The 25756-nt window shown below is 40.5% G+C and overlaps 1 protein-coding gene across 1 annotated transcript in view; it reads left to right on the plus strand.

Moving 5' to 3' along the window:
• Window positions 1-1261: 1261 nt before the first annotated feature.
• Window positions 1262-25756, plus strand: part of ABCB1 (ATP binding cassette subfamily B member 1) — a 78481-nt gene continuing 53986 nt past the window's right edge. The window contains exons 1-7 of the mRNA XM_054020555.1: window positions 1262-1361; window positions 1926-2023; window positions 5582-5633; window positions 8980-9127; window positions 12788-12836; window positions 24371-24562; window positions 25533-25704. Of these exons, the coding sequence (XP_053876530.1) occupies window positions 1359-1361; window positions 1926-2023; window positions 5582-5633; window positions 8980-9127; window positions 12788-12836; window positions 24371-24562; window positions 25533-25704 (714 nt within the window). The 5' untranslated portion in view covers window positions 1262-1358. The remainder of the gene's footprint in view (window positions 1362-1925; window positions 2024-5581; window positions 5634-8979; window positions 9128-12787; window positions 12837-24370; window positions 24563-25532; window positions 25705-25756) is intronic.

Below are 25756 nucleotides of genomic sequence, written 5' to 3' on the forward strand. Positions count from 1 at the left end.
CTTACATTTTTTAAAATGGCTTTAAATTTTGTTGAGTTGTGGGTTGCAGGTTTTTGGGCTTGTGTTTGGAGCTCAGCTTTATTTTGGGCTTTGCCATTTGCATGGGCTGGGAGTGGGCTTCCGCTGGAGGAAGTTTGTGCTTATTATGCACCATGCAGGTTCTGGGGCAGCTGAGGAGTCAGTATATCAGTGGTTCTCAACTGATTACCTATTGTGGGCCACAGGAGAGTTAATCCAGCCCTGCCTGCGGCCCAGGCAACTTGTGTCAACTAAAGTTTGTACTGTAGACATGGCCTTAGTCTTTTACTCTGAACATGCTAATTCAATTATGTATACTGTCTTTCCAAGCTTTCAAAAATAAAAGACATTTGAAAGCATAGAATTTTAAACCTAACTGATTTTGTTAGGATTTCTTTTTAACACTCAAGTCCATATATAATATACATTAATTTTAGGAAACCTCAAGGTAAATACTTCCCTCTGAAAAAGTCCTTTCATAGTTGGGGACTAGAGAGCCACAAATCTACAAAGAAGTTGTAGAGCTGTTGAAGTAACAAATCAAACCCTAAAATGAAAGCAGCCAGGATGCTATGGTTATTCAGATTATTCATTCTAGGCTTCGAAATGAGCAAATTGGAGGAGGCTATATCATGAATTAAATTAGATTAAGTGATTTAGCTGTGTGATCCAGTGTCTCACAAAGTATCTCTGCTGGACTTCCTCATTTGGACCAGACCATGCTCTGCTGATGTGTGAGTACTCAGGCAAGGGAGGATATGCTCCTTAGTGCAAAAGAACTGTGCCTTCTGGTGCAAACCACCCTAATGGGGGCAGGGACGAGGTAGGATACTAATCCTGTCTCTCCTACCTACCGTGGTTCAGGCTGTTATAGTGCGTTCACTCCCACTAAGGAGGAATTTCTCCTGGAGCATCTCTTGGAGCAGTGCTATTCTGCTCCATCCCTAACACAGTGGGGAAGCAATCCTGAGAATTAACAGGCTAATAAAGTCCTCAGTAAATAGCAAGGATTTTCTTTAGGGTGGGATATTAGGGGATTTTTCAGAGCTGTTTACATGAATGACAGTAACCCAGAAGTTCATTCAAGACTTTGTTAAACATTCTCCTTTGGGAAGGCGGAGTTAAGAGCACACACACATTTACCTCATGGGGCTAGGCAAGGTCCAAAGGGAGTGGTAAAACCTGGCAAACATCAGCTATTGAAAGCTTTTTCATCATTACATTTTAATCAGGAGGAGTAAAGTCCAGCCCCATCATATGTCCCTAACCACAGTAGATCTGTCAATTGCTTTATAGCCTTCCAGAAAAGGAGAAGGAAAGGGTAACTAAGAACAATTCTCATGGTAAGTCAGTACATTTATTTTTATACGAGAGATATTTAACAAAATTCAACAATATGTAAAAAGAGAAAAAAATCCAAAGTAACTGCAGGCTCCTTTAAATAAACACATCATATTGCTGTTTGTTTTATAACTGATAAATTACAGAAAAAATAAATGCTTTGAAATGATAGACTCAGAAGGATTATGCAAATAGAAATGCATGTGTATACACACATAAGCAAATGTATTGATTTCCATGGGGAGTTCTGCTGAAATACTGAAGGCAGAATATGATCCTGGTTTTAAACAAAATGTCACCTAGATATTTATCCTGAGCTTAATAGCTGTATGTTCTCTCAGTTAAATGCTAGCTTATAATTAAATTTTCTGAGATGCTTCATTTCCTAAATAAATTAACATGGGTTCTGAAGATAAAAGAAGCTTAAAAACTGAAGGCAGAATATGATGCCAGTTTCAAATAAAATGTCATCAACATATTTGTCCTGAGCTTAATAGCTGTATGTTCTCTCAATTAAGTGCTGACTTATAACTACAGTTTTCTGTGATGCTTCATTTCCTAAATAGATTAAAGTGGGGTCTGAAAATGAAAAAATGTCTGATGCGAATGGAAGAGCTGGTGATGCTGCTGTACCAGACCAGGATTGTGAATCCAAAGACAAATGGTAAATATTTTAATCTATTTTAAAATATTTTTAGCAAGTTAACATTTTTAAATATTTAAGTTCAGATTTTATCTTGAAATACATTTTACATTAATTACATACTTTTCCCATGTACAAAATTCTTTTGAAATCTACTATCTTTCAAATATAAATAAAATATTTAGCAACTTATTTGGCTCCTATTGAATTCATCAGGTCAGAGAAGGTCTGTCCAACTAGCAGTCTTGGGCCAGCAACACTGGCTGAGCCGTTCACTGGGGCAGTGGGATAGAGACAGAAAATTCTGCCATCTTGCTCCTTGTTCTTTCCCATAAAGAGGAAGTGGCAGTTATATTCATTATATTTCATTAAAAGGCATATCTAAAATAGTGCTAGAACTGAAGCTGGAATAGATAATGGACAGCTAAAGCACATATGCCCAAAAGTTAAGTAGGTATTATAGCTTTTTAGTAGGGGTGACTAAGGCCTGGTCTACTCCTAAAACTTAGGTCGTCCTAGTTATGTTGCTAAAAGGTGTGAAAAATTCACACCCCTGAGAAACATAGTTAAGCAGCCTAAGCCCCAGTGTAGACACTGCTAGGTTGACAGAAGAATTCTTCTGTCAAACTAGCTACCGCCTTTTGAGGGCATGGATTTACTACAGCAATGGATAAACCCACGCTGGTAATGTAGATGTACACCAGGGTGAAAGACAGTTTTATATACCCTGAATACCATTCCTGCTACTTCATCCATCTATCTCATATAGTAGTGAACTGTGGCAGGAATGGATTCTGTGAGTTCTGTCCTCCTCCCTATTTAGAAAATTGCACAGTGCCTCAACTCATGGCTTCCCATGCCATATAACAGGATCACCAGAAGACATGAATCCTCATAAATATGTTAGAGGTAGGAGGTTGAGTACAGCCTGAAGGGAGATTCTGAGAATCAGGAGGTTTCATGGCACAAGCTGGAGAGAAGTGCTTTGTTACAGGTGAGCCTGATATGGGTGTGTGCAACTGTTACTTTGCAAAGTGCTACATAAAACCTAGGATCACCACTACCAATGTTAAAGGGAAAAAAATCATTGGTATTTGATCTTTCATCTGGACCTTCCTGGGCATCCCTGAGCCTATAGCTTTCCTGCAAAATCCATTAAATACTTTGACTTTCTGCCTCTGCTGACGTAACATCTAAATGAGTCTAATAGGCTTTGGCTGCAAAGTGTGGGATTTTTTTCAGCAAAATCTCTAGAGAGGTATGGGCCTTTTCTTGGATTCTTTGGTGGAGGATTCCAGAATGGATCACTGACCATACAAAGAAAAAGAATCATATCACTGGAGTTCATCTTCTTACTATTTCACACTAAGAAAGCACATTTCCTGACTACATTGGATGAAGACAGCCCCTAAAACTTTATAGTACTTTGTTGCTCTCCTTGAGTTCTGAAAATGGGTATTCAGTCATTCATTAGCATTAGTACTTACTGAGTGATACATTCTAAGAAGTCAGTAACACTGAGAGAAAAAACTGTCACAATTCTGATTATATGGTAACCACAAGATATGAGGATTGTCAGCTAAAATTTTCTTCCCCCCGCCCCCAGTTTTGTCCTTGATGGATGATTTTATAGAGACAAGGTGGGTGAGAGTAATATCTTTTATTGGACCAACTTCTGTTGGTGGGAGAGAGAAGCTTTCGAGCCACAGAGAGCCCTTCTTCAGGTTTGGGAAAGGTACCTCATCCATCTTGTTTTTCTAATATCTGGTACCTACATGGCTACAACTACACTGCATACAACAATGGATTACTTTATACTCTGTTTACTGTTGCAAAGAAGGCAACATCTACTAACATCCCCAGTTTAATTTGTATTGGAACGTGATGTAACTCAGACACTTACTACATGGAAGGATTTTTTCTGTCACCATAGTAAATCCACCACTCCAAGAGGAGGCAGCTAGGTTGATAGAAGAATTCCTCTGTCGACCTACTGGTGTCTAGGGGCTTAAGTCAGCTTAATTATGTCATACAGGATGTGAATTTTTTCATAACCCTGAGTGACGTAGCTAAGCCAACCTAACTTTTTAGTTTAGACCAGCCCTCAGGAAAAGACAAACTAATACAAAAGTGTATAATGCTGGAACTATTTGTCATATTTTCAACCAGATATTAATTAGGTCTCAGTGTTCAATGGCTATATACCTTTTTCTAATTTTAGAAGTATTTATTAAAGGAAAGATATGGTGAGGCTTTAATTGAGGAATGTGGCTACGATGTGTAGGAGGAATTCATAAGCTATTGTTACTGCGTGATCTGCAAGTGCTGTTAGCTGCATTGCACAAGTATGATCATCTTTCTTTTATTTACATCTGGCGAGAAAGCTGCAACAATTTATTTGGGATATGGACCTTGGTACTGTAACTCATGATTGTATCACGTCATTATTATAACACTATAAAACTGTAATAAAAGCTTATCTACACAAAGGAATTTTAGAAAAAAATTTCCTGCTGGTGCTATGATGCACCAGTGGGAGTGCTACTGTAGACAAAGCTGTAGCAGCTTTTGGTGTTTTGTCATTGTGTCAGTACAGCTTGCACAGATCTGATTGCATGATTGGGACTAAGTGTGGATTTCTCACTTTATTGCATAAAATAACTACAGCTGGAGTTTCTGGAGTGAATGACCAGTATAATACCCCATGGACACCAGATTGTGTAGTAATAATGTTAAAAGTGAAATAACTCCAGATAAGTTACGATCATAGACTCATAGACGTCTAGGACTGGAAGGGACCATGAGAGGGAAACTTCCCTGCAAACTGTGCACGTTTTTTCTGTGTTTGTGTCCATATACTTTTCCATTAGGTTGTACTAAATATGTGACCATCACAATAGGTTAAACTTTTCCCCTCCAACTTTTAATTTTTCCCCCCGATAGTCTTTTCCTTGCCTTGGTAGCAGATTCTACTCAACACCTTGCTTTCTTAGAAATCAGGCCTCAAATCCTGCAAACTGATCTATGCAGGAGGACCCTTACACCGACAGAGTCATACTGAAGTGAATGGGGCTCCACATAGGCATAAAGATTATTCTGTATGGCCCAGTTTGTGGACTGAGTCTTAAACTCTTTTTTGATCTCTACAATACTCTCACCTTTGGGTCATCTTGGAGTGACCATAATCTACATGTTTGCCAAAAGTAGGGATTCAGTAAAAAATCAAGATACATAGACTAGCCAATCTATTTCAAAAGATTACCAGGAGCTACTATTAGTGAGTTTCTGTAATCTAGCAGATTAACCAAAAATGTTAATTTCCTTTCAAGTGAACTTTTGGAGAAGTACCATGTTGATGTTCTTTAATATACTTGGAGGTTTCTTAAACACATTGCAGACAATATTTCCAGAAATAAACTAAGACTAATCTGCAAATCATCTTCATTTTATGTTCTTATATCTCTTACATTCTTGTTTAATTTTGTTTAGATTTAACTGTATTACTACTTTAAATGTTAGCGTTGCAGTTAAATATTTTCTCTTTTACAATACATTAAAACAATCATTCATATTCAACAGTGAAGACGAGAAGAAGCCAAAGAAACCTAATGTGGTCAGCCCATTAACAATGGTAAGATATATGCTATATATATCTATTAAAGTTTAATAATGAACTTTAAACAATGTTTTTTAATGTTTCAAGTCTTACTGATAAGGCCTGATCTACATTTCTGGTATACCTGTGTGGATACAGTTTATACCAGCCAAACTGTGCTTTGCCTGTATAGCGTATTCCACACACATCCCTCCCCCACAAGTAAAGTAAGCTGTACTGGCAAAAGTGTAATTTTACCGGTATAACTGCATCTACCTAGGAGATTTTGCTGGCAGACCTGTGTTAGTCACCTCTTCACAGCCTGACCAAGGGTACTGGAACAATTTGTACAGTATGGGTGCTGAGAGCTATTGAACCATACTGTAAACCCTGTATATAATGCAAATCACTTCAAGCCAGGGGATGCAGCAGCACCCCCCAGCACTCCTAGTTCCAGCACTTATGACACCGACCAACATAGCTATGCTGACAAAAGTTTGTAGTGTAGACCTGGCCTTAAAAGTTTTACCTGCATTACTATGTCAGTTAGGGGTATTATACTTTACCAACAAAGTTATATCAGTAAAAACACTAGTGTGGATGCAGTTATACCAATATAAAGGTGCCTTATACTAGTATAGCTTAATTTGGTTTCTGAACTACAATAAGCTATACCAGTGTAAGTATTTTAATATCAGTTAGGGTGACCAGATGTCCCGATTTTATAGAGACAGTCTCGATATTTGGGGCTTTTTCTTATATAGGCTCCTATTACCCCCCACCTCCTGTCCCGATTTTTCACACTTGCTGTATGGTCACCCTAATACCAGTATAACTGTGGGGTTTTTTTTTGCTGCTTTAACTACACTGGTATAGTTAAAGTGGCAAAACCTTTGAGGACAGGCCTACACTAAAAACTTTTACTGGTATAGTAATGTCAGTTGGGGTATGATTTTTGTGATATTTCCATATCAGTAAAAGTTGTACTGTAGATGCAGTTATACTGGCATTAAAGTGCTTTTGCTGTGAGAGCTTATTTCACTTGGAGAACTGGTATAAACGATATCAACAAAAGCACTTTTTTTGATAATATAAGCTGTGTTTACAGTAGGAGGGTTTGCCAGTAAAGTTATACCAGCAAACTTTTTCTAGTATACACCTGGCATAAGTATAGACAACCCCTTAATAACAGAGAGATTTTTATACTGGTGACTTCAACCAGGATAAAATCTTTGATTTTAACTTATTCTTTTGTGCTTAGGTATATTAGATATGTTTTGTGCATGTGGTATGTTAATGTTAATGACTACTGTTTAGACTCTAATAGGGTAACAAATGTTGGCATCCATGAACAATAGCAGAGATTCATCGGAAAGTCCACAGAGGTATTGCATTAATGTTCAATAAGTGGCTTATGAGCATCCTGAAGCAACTACAAACTTTTCTATGATCTCCCTTCTACTATGTATAAGTTGCAATATCTAGGCATTTTGTGATTAAATTAAAAACAAAAGATGAAGTATGATTTTCTCTCATTTTTGGCTTTTAGATAAAAGGACTCTTATACCCTTCACTCTGGATTTGCTGATTTTTGTGGGTTCTTGTCAGCTCCCGTATTCAGCATAATTTTTAATTAATTATTTTAACAAGATAGCTAAATTACACCGAGAGCTCAAATACCAGAGAGAATGTTTCTCTTTATATTGCAAAATGCTGGCCAAATTTTGTCCTCAAGGTCTAATTTCAGTAGCAGTTTAAGGGCAAAATTGTCTCTATCAAGAACCACACTATTCTAAATAGGAAATATTCTGTGCAGTACATACTACTTAATATTATTCAGTATTATTCTAGCTGCACAAAATCCCACTAGACATCTTGTTCATTTTAATTGGATGATGCATACTAATATGATATATGCAATCATATTAATGAATCTGTAGCTCAAGGTGCAGAATGAATAATGAGCGTGCTTCTTCACTTTGTTACACCAGTACAATTCCAGTGACTCCAGTGTTGTTACTGAAGTGGAGTGGCATGGAGAATCAGACCTAGTGCTCTTCTTACATGTAGAGCCTGACCCAAAGTTGAGTGAAGTAAATGTGCTTTTGATAATGCCTATAATACATCAGGAAATACTTTTTTTCTTAGCGTCACACTGAAATTTGTATTGCAAGTATCTCATGAGGACTTCATATAGTAAAATTCGTAAGGGATGCTCTATACATAGTTTATTATTGCTTTCATTATACTGATTTAGAAACTGGTGTAGCTCAAGTGCTACAACCCCCTAGCATGAACACAGTTATACCAGTATAAGTTATACCAGTATAAGTAGGGCCCTACCAAATTCACGGCCATGAAAAACACATCATGGACCATGAAATCTGATCCCCCCACAGTGAAATCTAGTGTTTTGGGTGCTTTTACCCTATACTATTCAGATTTCACGGGAGGAGACCAGTGTTTCTCAAATTGGGGATCCTGACACAAGGTCCTGACACAACAGATGGTTATGGGGTCACAAGGTTATTTTAGGGGGGTTGCGGTATTGCCACCCTTACTTCTGCGCTGCCTTCAGAGCTGGGTGGCTGGAGAGTGGCAGCTGTTGGCTGGGCACCCAGCTCTGAAGGCAGCGTCCCACCAACAGCAGTGCAAAAGTAAGGGTGGTAATACCATACCATGCCACCCTTACTTCTGTGCTGCTGCCTTCAGAGCCGGGCAGCTGGAGAGTGGCGGCTGCTGACTGGGGGCCCAGCTCTGCAGGCAGCAGCAGTGCAGAAGTAAGGGTGGCAATACCATACGATGCCATCCTTATGTCTGCGCTGCTGCTAGTGGCGGCTCTGCCTTCAGAGCTGGGATCCTGACCAGCAGCCGCCACTCTCCAACTGCCCACCTCTGAAGGCAGCACCACTGCCAGCAGCAGCAGCCAGAAGTAAGAGTAACAGTACCACAACCCCTCCTACAATAACCTTGTGACCCCCTCCCCACAACTTTTTTTAGGGTCAGGACCCCTACAATTACAACACTGTGACATTTCAGATTTAAATAGCTTAAATCATGAAATTTATGATTTTTAAAATCCTATGATCATGAAATTGACCAAAATGGACTGTGAATTTGGTAGGGCCCTAAGTATAAAGATGCTTATATCAGTATGGCTTATTTCTATAACTTTAAATTATTTTTGTCAATTTAAATTTTAATCCGATAGAGTGGAATGTTATAAAAACTGTGCGTATACAAGACTTAAGCTTTTATGACTTTTTGTTATCTTAACTGTGCATCCCTAATGTTGTGCTAGCCCTTTTTAATGCATGAAATTCGAGAAGTTTTCAGGAATGAAGGTGTTCCCATTTTCACATGAAGGTGTTCTCATTTTCAGTTTCGGTACTCTGATTGGTTGGATAAATTACTAATGGTTCTTGGCTCTGCCATGGCAATCCTTCATGGTGCAGCTCTCCCAATCATGATGATAATCTTTGGAGATATGACAGATAGCTTTGTTAATCCAGGAAACATATCTAATCCAGGTAAGAACTGTCCTCGTTTTTAATTGGTGACATTAGAATACAGCTTGTATGGAGAGAATAATTGTCTGCATTACAATAAAAACAGGAAGGAATGGCAGCTTATCCTCTGGATAATGAATCCAATGGAGTCAGTTTGCTCCTAATGGCTGAGCCAAATTAATATGTGGCCCATTTATTACAGAGGAGATATACCAGAGGTTAATTTTTTCCCCTGTTTCCAGGCCTTCCTAAAATATTAAAAGCACCCATTAACTGTTATACTGATTTCTGCAGAGCTGGTACTTCTTTTGAAATGTCACAGAAATGGAAATGTCCTGTGACACTGAATGTGGAGTTGAGGGAACAAAAAGGGGATGAATGTGAAATTGTGAGATGAGGTATATGAAAAAGAGAACCGGCAAAATACATATACAATATCTCAAAAATAAGAGGCAGTTTGAAAGTCACAATAATTACAGAGATATTCATAAATAAATGATTAAATCATGTATTAGTCTTACCCAGTAACGGCAACCCAGGTAAGCATGATACTCGTAATGCTATTTATTTATTAAATATAAATATGTTAATATTGAAATATAAATTTTCATGCAGTTACAGACAAACAAAAGGACAGAGTCCCTGCCCCAGAGACTTTACAATGTGAGGTTCAATTCTCCAGGCATCAGCTCCTATCACTTTCCTTTGAGGGACAAAGAAAATAGAAAAAGAAGCACCCTGGTTTAAATATGTGGCGGGGGTTCCCCCTGGAACAAAATTAATTGATTACAGAGAACACACCTTCAGTGCACTTAAATACGAAGTGCTGAGACTGAAGTCTATTCATGTTCACATAATGAGAAAGGTTTTCAGGAAATAAAAGAAGAGGCTCCTTCTCTCCTATAATTATTGTACCTCTTATGAGAACAGAAAAATGCCTTTTATATTGGTCTAAGGGAGAAAACTTGACAGATGCTTGGGTTTTTTTTCCCATCGATCTCTTCTATGTCCTCTTTTCGTTCTGATCAGAGTCCTGTAGACGATTCAGCTAAAAACATCTAATCTCCTCCTGCTAGCCCCAGTTAGATCTTATTAATTTACTTTGAATTCCTTTTCAGTCTTTCTGGAAATCTTCACTTATTTCACCTAGCCTTCACTAGGGGGTGACTAGACTACTGACTTTACCTGCACTTAGAATTTCCTAAACTTCTCCAAAGACTTATGTTCTCTCTCTCATTATTTGTTTAGAACTATTCTTCTGCCTTTACAGGCAGATAGTTAAGTCACAGAGGGTTGGATGCTCTTACACTGAAGTGTAAGAGGTGGCTTATAAGATCTGTGGGACTAGACCTTGGGATGGCTGACAGCCCCCCATACAAAGCCAAAACCAGGGAGCACGGGGGAGATTAGGCCCTACAGGAAGTACTGCACAACGGATCCAGACTGACAGTACCCTGCGGCCCTCTGATCGGCCAAGTAACCTTAGAGTGTGGCCTAAGAAGTTGTTTAGCCCAGGGTCGGCTCCAACTTTTTTGCCACCCCAAGCGGCGAAGAGAAAAGAAAAAAAAGAAAAACCCGATTGAGCTGCCGCCGAAGAGGAAGAGAGGGACCGAAGGACCCGCCGCCGAATTGCTGCCGAAGACCCGGACGTGCTGCCCCAATAACGGATGGACTGCCGCCTCTTTCTGTTGGCTGCCCCAGGCACCTGCTTCCTTTGCTGGTGCCTGGAGCCAGCCCTGGTTTAGGCAATCACACAGATTTCTAGTCTGCTGTGACTCCTGACCACACTTGCTTTCTACCCTCCAGTCTCTAACCCAGCCTGACTCTGACTCTTGCCTCCTGATTCTAGCCTGGTATTATCTCTGGCCTGACTCTTGCCTATTGACCTTGGTGCTGGTGCTTACAGTGATCCCCACTCACTGACTACTGTCTTGTGACCATTGTTGAAGTATGGAAACCAGCCAGCTATGACTGCTTTGCCAGACTACCTATGCCCCAGACCCTTACATGGTTTCACTATTGCTGATGCAGAGAAATGTAAAATTATGCATCCTTGCACTAGCTGCACCCTGGGGGATATTAATATTGAGGTGTTACTATTTCTGACTTCCTTCAGGATTTCTATTTATGGGGGTGTAAAACATTAGTTTATAACCCATCCACGGAGGATGCTGAGGGGATGAAGTGAATCAATTTGCTCTTTGATAGATCTGGTCATGCCTTTCCTCAGCCAGTACCACTCTTATTTTTTAACTTGTGCTGGCCTGCTAGAGCTTCCCTAGTACAACAGTGACAATAGTCACTTTGTGCAGTTGCAATTTTATTTCCTGATAGGCTTTACGCTGCTGAAGCCATGCAGTTTAAAAATAACATGAGAAAGTGTATGACAGAGACATATGATATCTGCTCACTAACTTTGTTCCTTTCCTCTTCTAGCATCTTGTCTTGAAGTTGTGCAATAGCAGACTTCTCCAGTCACACTCAAAACACCCATGTTGAAGCCTATATTTACACTTCGTGTTCTTGAGTACTTAATGAGTTCATGCATTCATTGTCAATCATTTTCCAAAACATGCTCCTTTGCTTTCCTCACAAGCATCATCCCACACGCTATATCCAGAATGAAAGGAAATGCTTCATGTTACCGGGGAAAAGATTAAAAGATTTACATTTCTTGTGTATATGTCAGAGCTTCAAACCATTATATCTCTTTCTCAGTAGATGCTTTCCACCTTTTAATTAATTATTGTGGAAAACAAGTCTTGTAACAGTCTTTTTTATTTGGAATCTTGTGCCGTAAAGTACGCATGCACAATTCATGATGTTTAAGGTATAAATTTAAGAAAGTAAGCACATTGGCAATGCTTATTTAATTATTATGACATAATAAAGGCTGCAATAGAACTAATTTCAATAATAATTGTAATTTTGCTTTTCATTGCACTAAGCATCTCAAAGTGCTTTACATATGTTAATTAATAAAAGCTTATACAACACTCTTACAGGTAGGAGTTGGAAATAATATTATCCCCCTACTGGAAATGGGGAAAGTGAGGCAAAGTCATGTTAAGCTAAGGTCACCAAGCAAATCAGTGATGAAGCCAAGAGAATGATTCAGATCACTTGCTTCTCACCAGCGTGCTTTAGCAACTATACTTCTTTCATATCCTTAATTAACAATAATTAGTTGAATAAAAACGTAGTCACCTAACAAACCAGACAATGGCTTTAACATAGAGTGAAGGTTCTACACTCATAAAACTAATGGCAACATATGGACCTACATTTGTAAGGTGATTAAAAGTACTTCTTGATCTATATAAATACAATGTATTGATAATACTAACAAAGTCCGTGTACATTCTAGAATGAGTATTATAGGCAAAATTCTGATCTCAGTTAGACTTGTGTAACTCTGAAGTAAGTGACAGCAGAATTTAGTTTTATATTGTAATTGCCACTGTTGCATTATAGGTACAAGCCTGCACTTTTGGTCTGAAAAACTAATTGTACAACTTGTTGTACACCCTCAATTCCCACTGAAGTCAATGGAGGCCTAGGGTACTTCGCACTTCTCAGGATTTGCTCAGCACCTTGAAGGATTAGGAGTTTATACAGAAAAGTTATTAAAACATGCTTTAGTATATGTATTTAACAAAAATTTCTTATGTTTTTTTTAAGGGAATATTTCTTTTAATCCTTATCAGAAACTTGAGGAACAAATGACCAGGTAATTAGTAATTGTTAATTATCTTCAGGATTGCCTTTCTTTTAGGCAGCGGTAGAGGTCTCTAATCAAACCATTATTTCCCTAAAGGTAATTTTATATTTAAACCTATGAAACAAACAATTAGCTGGTGCGTTAGATACATGTCAGTCAAAGTGTTACATACAGCTAGAGGGTTACACTCTTTGTTACTTAGAATCATAGAATCATAGAATATCAGGGTTGGAAGGGACCTCAGGAGGTCATCTAGTCCAACCTCCCTGCTCAAAGCAGGACCTAACCCCAACTAAATCATCCCAGCCAGGGCTTTGTCAAGCCTGATCTTAAAAACCTCCAAGGAAGGAGATTCCACCACCTCACTAGGTAACCCATTCTAGTGCTTTACCACCCTCCTTGTGAAAAAGTTTTTCCTAATATCCAACCTAAACCTCCCCCACTGCAACTTGAGACCATTACTCCTTGTTCTGTCATCTGCTACCACTGAGAACAGACTAGATCCATCCTCTTTGGAACCCCCTTTCAGGTAGTTGAAAGCAGCTATCAAATCACCCCTCATTCTTCTCTTCTGCAGACTAAACAATCCCAGTTCCCTCAGCCTCTCCTCATAAGTCATGTGCTCCAGCCCCCTAATCATTTTTATTGTCCTCCGCTGGACTCTTTCCAATTTTTCCACATCCTTCTTGTAGGGGCCTGTCGGGGACTTTTTAACCCAGACGGCAAGGTTCGTTGTCTGACCGCAGAGTGAGAGACAGGCAACACCAGCAAGATCCAATACAAGCTCTTTATTGAAGAGTGCACACAACAATAGAGAGCGGCCCGTCTCCAGAGAGAACAAGCCACGATTACAATAGCTAGTGAGATTATATGGACAGTTCCGTCGCGTCATAGTTAAAGCAACCCAATCCCCTCCTTTACTAGTTAAAAGCTTCTAATATTCATGCATATCTATGTTCTTTGACAGTACAAACAGTTCATGATTCCTCAGCAGCTTCTTATCAGCTTTTTCGTCATGCACTAGAAACTAGGAGAAAGTAGGGAGTTAAGAACAGAAACGGAGTGGAGACTGCAAGTCTCCATATGTCCAAACAAACCGTTCCTAGTACATTTGGTACAAGAATATGGTCCCCCCCTTTATCTCATTCTTTGAAGCCCAAGCAAGCATGTCCTCATGTTTCACAGAGAGACAGGAATGGCCCAGCAACTACAGTTAGCCTAACTTTGGCTAAGCTGGCCAAACAACCTGTTCTATACTCCATTTTCCTTGGACCTAACAGTCCCCCCTTTGTCCCTGGAGTACTTTGAAGGGACTCCTGGGACAACTAACTACTGTGAGTGGTAAACTTGGGAGTTTGTTACTTTTGGACAGAACACACCTTGGCGCCCATCCAACTTTTATCATAACATACAAGGCCAGCAAGCTGCATATAATTACAACGGCGCTTCGGAGTACATTATGGAGCCAACCACCTATATTTGGAATCCAATTGAACAGGTTACTCCACTAGGATTCAATTCGCTTCTTTCAGTGGTCCTTTGCTACTTCCATAAGGTGGTTTGCTGTTTCCTAAGTGGCATTATAAACGTCTGGGACATACGCACAGCATTCTTGTCCAATTAATGCACATGTTCCTCTCTGAGAGGCCAGTAAAATATTTAGAGCCAAGTGGTTCTGGAGAACCATCTGCCTTAGTTTTCTCTGTGCGGTTGCCAAGTCCACCAGGGCATCGGCGTTAGTTTAATTTCCCAGATGTCTCGGTGAATTACCCAATCCTACATGCATCCTCCCCATGGACCCGGCAGGATTCGGTATGTGGGAGCCCACACCTCCCTAACCGGTCCATATGCTTGGAAGGAGCATTGAGAATGTCCGCACTTCCACCAGGAAGTCTCCAAGTATTTCTTTATGGCCACAGATCAGATGGTACTCCTGATGTGTCTGTAAGGGCAGTGGGCCAAGCCTGCACATGCTAGATCCCACTGCAATGCCTTCCCAGCCTCAGTGATATTCAATACCATCTCTGTCAGCAACTTCTGGGTCATAGAACTAAGGGCGGAGATAACATGTAACTCACTAATTCCAGCCTGTACCTGGGTTAGCTGTGCTCCACAAATAAGGCTTGTGGCCTTCTTTAGTTGCTGTAATTTCTTATTATGTTTTTGGTTTTTTAAAAATATTTTAAACTGCTGCTGTACTATTGGCCCTATCCCATAGGGATCCGGTCAAGTCTCTCTTCTTTCTAGAGGAAATAACTCAAGCCCTCTGTTGTGCTAATCTAATACAGCCCTTTTTGCATTTAAAATTTAATTAGGGAGGGCAATACATGCTGAAGGACTTATTCAAAACACAGGGCGCAGCCTGTAGAATAAACCCCAAAATTCAATCAAAACCACATTCCCAAGCATGGGTCCCACAAGTTTCTTCCTGCCAGTGTATAATTTTTTGTTTCTTCACCAGGGTCAGTTCTTAATGTTTTTTTGTAGTCAGGAATTTCTGGACTTTGGTGGTTTCAATGGAGTGAGTGTTTTTTCTTCTCTTTTTCTGAAACAGTGTGGTTCAGCATCATACAGGGGAGAGGTTACTAGCACATTACCTTGTAATGGGTTTTGCTTTTTTTAGAAAAAAAATCCAAAGGCACAGTAGGTCTGTCAGTGGACAAGGGAGAGGTTACTAGCACTTCATCTTGTCTTTTTTTGTCTTTTTTTCCTTTTCCCTGCTGTCCAGAAGGCACAGCAGAGTTAGAAGGAGGAATAGGCTGATCATCAGTCGGAGAGTCCTCCCGAGGTGGAGGGGTCTTTTTACAGTGAGAAGCATGAGTCCAGGTAGGCAGTCCTTGGCACTTCACAGCAGTGTTGGTGGTTAACAGGACTTGGAAAGGGCCTTTCCAGCATGGAGTCAAAGCAGTCTTTCGTTGATGGACTTTACATAGACTCAGTCTCCTGGTTTCAATGAATGGCAGGACTGCTACCGTCTTTAGGTAGTGCTTCTTTACCTGTGGAAAAAATCTAACACATTTCATTAATGCCTGGCAGTGTTTTGCAGATCTCATAGTTGCTTGGGCACATTCAGGCCCCCCTTTTCTTGGCTGTAAGCCAAGTCTTAGCTGTGGACAGTGCCCTTGGATGGGCCAGTATCTTATCTTTAGAGTGAGCTTGCTAGCTTTTTTTTTTCCAGTTAACTCGTTCTGTTCTTTTTTTTTTTTTTTCTTCTCTTCTTGGCTTTTTTTAACCTACAAAGGAAACTTCCACTTTTCACTCATACACTTTTTCTCAACAATGAACACATACACATTGCCATTATACAGTACATTAGTCTTATTATTTAATGTATGCCATATACACCTTTCCAGTAAAATAACTTTTATACAGAGCTTTGGAGCAACAAACCAGGACAAGCACTTCCACTTTTGAGGAGTCCACTTGGTACAACCTCTGGTGTCCAATAGCTTTCCTTCCTCCCCAGCCCTCTGGCTAGAAATCTGAGGTAGCCAGAAGGATCCCATGTGCAATATGGGGAGTGGGTTAACCTCCATGTCCTTGCTTCCAAAGACTGTTGATATGCAAATTTTAACAACATTTTTTTTCAATTAAAAAATCTGACCAATGAATTTTTTTTTTACTTAAGCAAATGTATTAGATTTTAGTATATCACATTTTTCCTGATTTATCCAAACACTTTGTATTTCAAGTTGAATAAAACAAGTATCTGCTTTTTTATTTAACCCTTTTATTTAATTTTGAACTAGACTGTCTTATGAAAATATTAAACACAACAATTCTGGCCACAAGACAAACACCACAAGACAGGACATAGAACACAAAAATAATTCCTATTGTACCAGTAAATGCATGGTACGTTGAATGCTGTTCAGCTGGCATCCGTTTTCTTTGATGATTTGAAAGACATTATTTACTTTAAATATTTCCTTTATATACACATACTCTTGTTGATTTCAGGCAAGACAGAGGAATTACCCATGATTCCTCAGCAGCTTCTTATCAGCTTTTTCGTCATGCACTAGAAATTAGGAGAAAGTAGGGAGTTAAGAACAGAAACAGAGTGGAGACTGCAAGTCTCCATATGTCCAAACAAACTGTTCCTAGTACATTTGGTACAAGAATATGGTCCCCCCCTTTATCTCATTCTTTGAAGCCCAAGCAAGCATGTCCTCATGTTTCACAGAGAGACAGGAATGGCCCAGCAACTACAGTTAGCCTAACTTGGGCTAAGCTGGCCAAACAACCTGTTCTATACTCCATTTTCCTTGGACCTAACAGGCCCAAAACTGGACACAATACTCAGGGTGAGGCCTCACCAATGTTGAATAGAGGGGAACGATCACGTCCCTCAATCTCTTGGCAATGCCCCTTCTTATACAGCCCAAAATGCCGTTAGCCTTCTTGGCAACAAGGGCACACTGTTGACTCATATCCAGCTTCTCGTCCACGGTAACCCCTAGGTCCTTTTCTGCAGAACTGCTGCCTAGCCACTCAGTCCCTAGTCTGTAACAGTGCATGGGATTCTTCCATCCTAAGTGCAGGACTCTGCACTTGTCCTTGTTGAACCTCATCAGATTTCTTTTGGCCCAATCCTCTAATTTGTCTAGGTCCCTCTGTATCCTATCCCTACCTTCCAGAGTATCTACCACTTCTCCCAGTTTAGTGTCATCTGCAAACTTGCTGAGAGTGCAGTCCACGCCATCCTCCAGATCATTAATGAAGATATTGAACAAAACCGGCCCCAGGACCAACCCTTGGGGCACTCCGCTTGAAACCGGCTGCCAACTAGACATGGAGCTGTTGATCACTACCCGTTGAGCCTGACGATCTAGCCAGCTTTCTATCCACCTTATAGTCCATTTATCCAGCCCATACTTCTTTAACTTGCTGGCAAGAATACTGTGGGAGACCGTATCAAAAGCTTTGCTAAAGTCAAGGAATAACACACCCACTGCTTTCCCCTCATCCACAGACCCAGTTATCTCCTCCTAGAAGGAAATTAGGTTAGTCAGGCATGATTTGCCCTTGGTGAATCCATGCTGACTGTTCCTGATCACTTTCCTCTCCTCTAAGTGCTTCAGAATTGATTCCTTGAGGACCTTCTCCATGATTTTTCCAGGGATTGAGGTGAGGCTGACTGGCCTGTAGTTCCCTGGATCCTCCTTCTTCCCTTTTTTAAAGATGGGCACTACATTAGCCTTTTTCCAGTCATCTGGGACCTCCCCCGATCACCATGAGTTTTCAAAGATAATGGCCAATGGCTCTGCAATCACATCCGCCAACTCCTTTAGCACCCTTGGATGCAGCGCATCCGGCCTCATGGACTTGTGCTCGTCCAGTTTTTCTAAATAGTCCCGAACCACTTCTTTCCCCACAAAGGGCTGGTCACCTTCTCCCCATACTGTGCTGCCCAGTGCAGCAGTCTGGGAGCTGACCTTGTTCGTGAAGACAGAGGCAAAAAAAGCATTGAGTACATTAGCTTTTTCCACATCCTCGGTCACTAGGTTGCCTCCCTCATACAGTAAGGGGCCCACACTTTCCTTGACTTTCTTCTTGTTGCTAACATACCTGAAGAAACCCTTCTTGCTACTCTTAACATCTCTTGCTAGCTGCAACTCCAAGTGTGATTTGGCCTTCCTGATTTCACTCCTGCATGCCTGAACAATATTTTTATACTCCTCCCTGGTCATTTGTCCAATCTTCCACTTCTTGTAAGCTTCTTTTTTGTGTTTAAGATCAGCAAGGATTTCACTGTTTAGCCAAGCTGGTTGCCTGCCATATTTACTATTCTTTCTACACATCGGGATGGTTTGTTCGTGCAACCTCAATAAGGATTCTTTAAAATACAGCCAGCTCTCCTAGACTCCTTTCCCCCTCATGTTATTCTCCCAGGGGATTCTGCCCATCAGTTCCCTGAGGGAGTCAAAGTCTGCTTTTCTGAAGTCCAGGATCCGTATTCTGCTGCTCTCCTTTCTTCCTTGTGTCAGGATCCTGAACTCGACCATCTCATGGTCACTGCCTCCCAGGTTCCCATCCACTTTTGCTTCCCCTACTAATTCTTCCTGGTTTGTGAGCAGCAGGTCTAGAAGAGCTCTGCCCCTAGTTGGTTCCTCCAGCACTTGCACCAGGAAATTGTTCCCTACACTTTCCAAAAACTTCCTGGATTGTCTGTGCACCGCTGTATTGCTCTCCCAGCAGATAGCAGGGTGATTAAAGTCTCCCATGAGAACCAGGGCCTGCAATCTAGTAACTTGTGCTAGTTGCCAGAAGAAAGCCTCGTACACCTCATCCCCCTGGTCTGGTGGTCTATAGCAGACTCCCACCACGACATCACCTTTGTTGCTCACACTTCTAAACTTAATCCAGAGACTCTCCGGTTTTTCTGCAGTTTCATACCGGAGCTCTGAGCAGTCATACTCCTCTCTTACATACAATGCAACTCCCCCACCTTTTCTGCCCTGCCTGTCCTTCCTGAACAGTTTATATCCATCCATGACAGTACTCCAGTCATGTGAGTTATCCCACCAAATCTCTGTTATTCCAATGACATCATAGTTTCTTGACTGTGCCAGGACTTCCAGTTCTCCCTGCTTGTTTCCCAGGCTTCTTGCATTTGTGTATAGGCACTTAAGATAACTCGCTGATCGTCCCGCTTTCTCAGTCTGAGACAGGAGTCCTCCCCTCTTGCACTCTCCTGCTCGTGCTTCCTCCCGGTATCCCATTTCTCCACTTATCTCAGGGCTTTGGTCTCCTTCCCCCGGTGAACCTAGTTTAAAGCCCTCCTCACTTGGTTAGCCAGCCTGCTTGCGAAGATGTTCTTCCCTCTCTTCGTTAGGTGGAGCCCGTCTCTGCCTAGCACTCCTCCTTCTTGGAACACCATCCCATGGTCGAAGAATCCAAAGCCTTCTCTCCGACACCACCTGCATAGCCATTCATTGACTTCCACAATTCGACGATCTCTACCCAGGCCTTTTCCCTGCACAGGGAGGATGGACGAGAACACTACTTGTGCCTCAAACTCCTTTATCCTTCTTCCCAGAACCACGTAGTCTGCAGTGATCCACTCAAGGTCATTCTTGGCAGTATCATTGGTGCCCACGTGGAGAAGCAGGAAGGAGTAGCGATCCAAGGGCTTGATGAGTCTCGGCAGTCTCTCCATCACATCGTGAATCCTAGCTCCTGGCAAGCAGCAGACCTCTCGGTTTTCTCGGTGCTGTCCTAGTACACTGGGATGCCCAGAGTTCCTTGCATTCCTCCATTCCCACTCCTCCCCTTCCCAGCACCCTCTCATCCCCTTCTACTTCAGGAACATCCTGCAAGTCCCCCCCTTCTTCTCCCCCTCCCCTCCCCCTCCCCGTATTGGGAGGATTAACGGAGCTAAAATGAGAGCTGTTATAAACTGGAATGTGTTCATGGCTGCCATGCACCGGTTCATTGATTTAGCTAGTTTATAGACAATGACATGGGTAGTTGAAGTTGCTAGTTCTGCTAATCTGATACCAAGGACTCTGTGTGTGCCCTCTGATCCTGCACTGCCTCCCCAGTTTCTCCCTTCTGGTTTTCATCAGAGGCAATAGGATTCTGCCCACTGATGCCTAGAACATTCCATTTGCAATTGATCAGATGCATCATTCAAAAGTTAATTGTTATATCCAAACATGCTAGCAGAGAAATGCTATCTAACTGAATGTAAGTCTTCACAAGCTCAGCCAATTAAACAGCAGCTTTCAAATAATTCTTCATCTTCTAGTGTAAAAAAATTAAAATAATGGATGAAGACAGTGGATTTTGACCTCCATGACTGTTCCTCCTTATTTATGTCCATAATAAGGTGACAGAGCTCTTCTTTTTCTCAGACCCTTTTATGCCTGTGGTAGACTCCTACATAAAGCTGCTGACTCATTGCAGCAAATGTAGCTTGTTAACTGAGGGCTACTAGGGAAGTAGGACAAAGGAGTTACTAGAGAGAAACACTAGAGACAGTCAAACGTAGAAAGGAAATTTAAGCATATGTTTTTGAATGATCAACAATGCTGAATTCCAGGAAGGGGTAGCGTTTGGATGTTAAATCAAGATCAGAGTGCTCTGCTGAGGATGTTGTAGGGCAGGGGTCGTCAACCTCTGGCACACGACTCGCCAGGGTAAGCACTCTGGCGGGCCGGGCCAGTTTGTTTACCTGCCACCTCGGCAGGTTCGGCCGATCGCGGCTCCCACTGGCCGCGGTTCGCCATCCCAGGCCAAGGGGGGATGCAGGAAGTGGTGGCCAGCACATCCCTCGCCCGCGCCGCTTCCCTCAGCCTCCATTGGCCTGGGATGGCGAACTGCAGCCAGTGGGAGCCGCGATCGGCCGAACCTGCGACGCGGTAGGTAAACAAACTGGCCCGGCCCACCAAGGTGCTTACCCTGGCGAGCCGGGTGCCAGAGGTTGCCGACCCCTGTTGTAGGGACTCAGCCCATTCCAATGACATTGTCCCAGTGAAAGAAATATTTTATATACACTTTCTATTTATAAAATCATAAAATTCCACATAAAAACCAAGATAAGATAAGGTCTGTCAAATGAGTATGCAAGCGTGTTACAGACATGCTAGGGGATAGCAAAGGTGATGTCAATGCTAGAAGTATTTAATATAGTCAACACTGCAGAGTAGAAAACTTCTTTTCAATAGATAGCATCCATAATGTGGAGTGTTTACCTGCAATATCTAATTTAGATATTTATAGAGTACTAGTCAATGTAGTACCTTGGTATTTATTGCTACTGTATAGAGCTAATTTATCAGTAGAAAGGATTCCCTGAAACCCTTCTTTTTTACAGTGGTAACAGCCGACTAAGTGCTAACTCTCATGAATGCACCAAAAAATGTTCTCATTAATTAATCATTATACTTTTCTTTGTTTCTTTAAAACCATCTGGGGTCCTGATCCAAAGCCCATTGAAGTCAACAGAAAGACACCTACTGACTTCATTGAAGTCAGTATAAAGCTTTAGCAAAGAAGTTATCATTGTACAAGCTATCACTGTAGCTCAGAGAACCAAAACACATAGGTCAGGGCCAATCATAGTTCTAGGAACATAAGAATGGCCATACTGGGTCAGACCAAAGGTCCATCTAGCCCAGTATCCTGTCTTCCAACAATGGCCAATGCCAGGTGCCCCAGAGGGAATGAACAGAACAGGTAATCACCAAGTGATCCATCTCCTGTTGCCCATTCCCAGCTTCTGGCAAACAGAGGCTAGGGACACCAGCCCTGCCCATCCTGGCTAATACCCATAGATGGACTATCCTCCATGAATTTATCTATAGTTCATTATTTATATAGGAAGTCGTATAGGAATCCTATACTTCATAAAAAACTACTAACCTATGGGTGGTATGATTATATTTCCCTATGCACAGTTTATTCCATAATTGTCCATTATAAGGTTCTTTCACCTTCCTCTGAAGCATCAGGTACTGCTGCTGTCAGAGATAGGATGTGGAAATAGGTGGATCATATGTTTGAGTCAGTGTAGCAATTCCTATATTTCTATGATCTTTTATTCCTTCTCTCTTTTCATCCATCTCTCATTTTCTTTCCTTTCTCTTCCCCCTGCTCTTTTTGGGTTCTCTTCTTCTCTTTTTCCCCTTTCCATTTCCCCTTGTCCTTGTCTTTCCGTTTCAACTTCTCTTTTCTCCCTCCTTTACAGGAGTCAACCTTTCCCCTGAAGATTGTCTTTCACAGGCCTCACCCCTATACTGTATAACCAGCATGCCTGGACTTGCCCCTGAAAGCAATTTATCATCAGAGATTATTATGTTAAATTCTAGTCCCTGTTATACATTAAAAACAATTTACAAGAACAGTAATTAACATAAAAATTACATGGATGAATTCAGGAAATGCACACATTATGTTTCTTACTCAAATAATATTTATACCTAAAATCCAGCTTTCATCCAGAACATTGGTTGTTGAATAGTTAATTCACAGTGCAATGTGCAATTAACTTTCATCAATGATTCTACCAAAATAAATTTGATCAATAAGGAATTTCACACATAATTGAATTCACTTTGTTATGGATTGTCATAAAACAAATCCTGTAATACTTGCTGGTGAATTTTAAAGATTCTTTATAGAGAGACAAGGTGAATGAGGTAATATCTTTTATTGAACCAACTTCTGTTGGTGAGAGCAATAAACTTTTGAGATTACTGAACTCTTCTTCTGTGACCAACCCAACTACAACAACACTGCATGCTGATTCATTATAATTTTACAGTGGTTAAGGTGATTGATTTAAGGTCAACATTTAGCTAATCACATAGTCAGCTTTAAGTTAGCCATTAACCTATTTTTATAGTTCAGTTTAGAGATGAGTAATTTTATAAATTATGAAATATCAAAGTAAATTGAGTTGTGTCATGCAACAATGGGAAAAAATCATAGTTACTTTCTTCTAAAGTGGGACAAGGGACTTTATTAGAATATGGAAAACAGAATTATCACCAAAGCTACTCTGTCTCTTTTTGTACTTCACTGCCGAGCTTTTGCTTACAACCTTCCCAACCCCCATCCTGTCTGGCTTCAAATTCCAGCTACAGCTTTAAAGAAACAGTACACATATTTTTACATATCTATAGGTGTGAGAGGATCCAAATGGCTTTTATCTTTATTTTGTAATTATTCATCTTTATGTAAATGTACTAATCTGGTAATGAAATTTGGCATGTGCCTCACACAAAGAAAGTTTAGATGTAATTTCCTATTGTTTTATGGCTATGGCACATGGAATAGTATTGAATAAAATTAAAATTAAAATACATGTTATGAATATATATATGAGCTAGAGGAATTTGCTGAACTTTAAATTATCATAATAAAATGGAATTCCATATAAGGAATTTATTGGCATCTACCTGCAACAAAGGTTTATCTAATTTTTTTGTCCTGTATGTGTGGAGGATCATTTTGATTTAACTGAATTAGCTCTATAGAGGAGGGTTTTTTTTCTTTTTTAACTTCAGGAATACATACTCATTTTAAAACAAAATTATTTCAAAGTTCTCTCACTGATGAGTAAATGAAATTGTGTATAACTAGTAAAGGATAGTGACAGTCAAACATGAAATATAATTTCAACCTTTGCTGCTTCATTAGATTCAGAATGGGATTTTCAAATTCCACCTTTTACCTTTCTTCATTATTAGCAGTATAGTACTTCCACAGTAAAGTATACTCCAAGTAGGTTTTCTACCTATATGTCAGTGGTCTCTGAGCTATCCATTCTTAGATAAAAAAGTACAGGTTTTCAGGTAACTTGTGGAGGTCATACATTTAAGTGGACAGATATGAAATATGATTCTAAAAGGACCTAGTGAAAAATATTACCAACACTGAAGAGAGGAAATAATGCAGATAGTGTCCAAAGAATATTCCATATTAGTTTATTTATGTATGTAAAGTACTGAAGTTAAAATCTATATCTAAAAGACTTGTTTGGGGTGAAAAAAAAAATCCAATTTAAAGGATCTCTGCAATTTTGTTCCTTTCAGCTATGCATACTATTATTCTGGAATAGGAGCTGGCGTTCTATTTGCAGCCTACATGCAAGTTGCATTTTGGACACTGGCAGCTGGCCGGCAAATTAAGAAAATCAGACAACAATTTTTCCACTCAATAATGCGACAGGAAATTGGGTGGTTTGATGTGAATGATGTTGGGGAACTCAACACTCGACTTATAGAGTAAGAATATTTTTAACTATCAGTTGTGATAATCCCTTCACAACCATGTTTCTTTACCTTACTAAACGTATGTATGAACTATATTAAAATGTCTTCAAAATCCTTATATGAAAATCTAGTGAATTTACTATCTACATGTTGAAATGTACAACATGGAGAGCCCTGCAGACTGGACTCCTTTACTCTACCAAAGAACAGGGATGTCACAGCAGTGTCCATGCCAGCATTCTCATGCTGCCAGGGCAACTAAATCCTATCCTATCATTACCAAGAAGGAAAAATATAGTTCAGTTTTCATGCATATTGAGGGCCTGAGCTACAAGATGCTGAATAATTCTGGCAAAAGGTCAGGCAACCTCAACTCCCAATCACTTTCCTCTGCTCACATGAAAGGAACTGCCCTGTCTTTCCTGGGACCCACTAGAGAACTTTCAAATGAGTCCAATATATGCATGTAGGAGATGACACGAAATGGATAGATTGGGGCCAGCATGGGCAGTCTAGGGATGACCTTTAACCCTGTTGGAGGTCATTTGGAAAAGGTTACATTACATTTTCCATGGGGAATGTCCAGTTTTCCAAGGTTGCATTATATTTTCTCCTCAGGAGAGCTGTCCTGGAGACAGCTGTTGACAAAGATTGGAAAGAGGAATTTAGGGACCCTATAGCCAGTGTGCGCCTCGACACAGTTGTCCATGTGCCTCAAGTGAATCCTCCAAGATTTGCATGTAAAGTTTAAGAAAATCCTTCTGAGCCTACAGGATTTTCTTCCCTGGCCTCCTCCCATGTGTGTTTCTGTTGGATGAAACATTTGTGACCTATGTTAGGTGTGGATACAAAGTGTGTTATATCTAAATTAATCTGAGAGCTTTTAGAAAATGTGACAGAATTGACAAAGTGTACTGCATCAATAAAAAAGCTTTTGTGTTTTCCACTTTCCTCAACATTTTGGATGTAATTTGTTTTTTAGTGATGTGTCCAAAATTAATGAAGGAATTGGTGACAAAATTGGAATGCTCTTTCAGGCAATAGCTACATTTCTCACAGGATTTATAGTTGGTTTCACAAAAGGATGGAAATTAACCCTTGTAATACTGGCAGTCAGTCCTGTCCTGGGACTCTCAGCTGCTCTCTGGGCAAAGGTGGGTGAAAGCTGTGAATTTTCACTGAGATGTAAAAGTACACTAAAGTGTC

This window comes from Malaclemys terrapin, chromosome 2 (assembly GCF_027887155.1).
Source record: "Malaclemys terrapin pileata isolate rMalTer1 chromosome 2, rMalTer1.hap1, whole genome shotgun sequence".
Classification (NCBI taxonomy): Eukaryota; Metazoa; Chordata; order Testudines; family Emydidae; genus Malaclemys; species Malaclemys terrapin.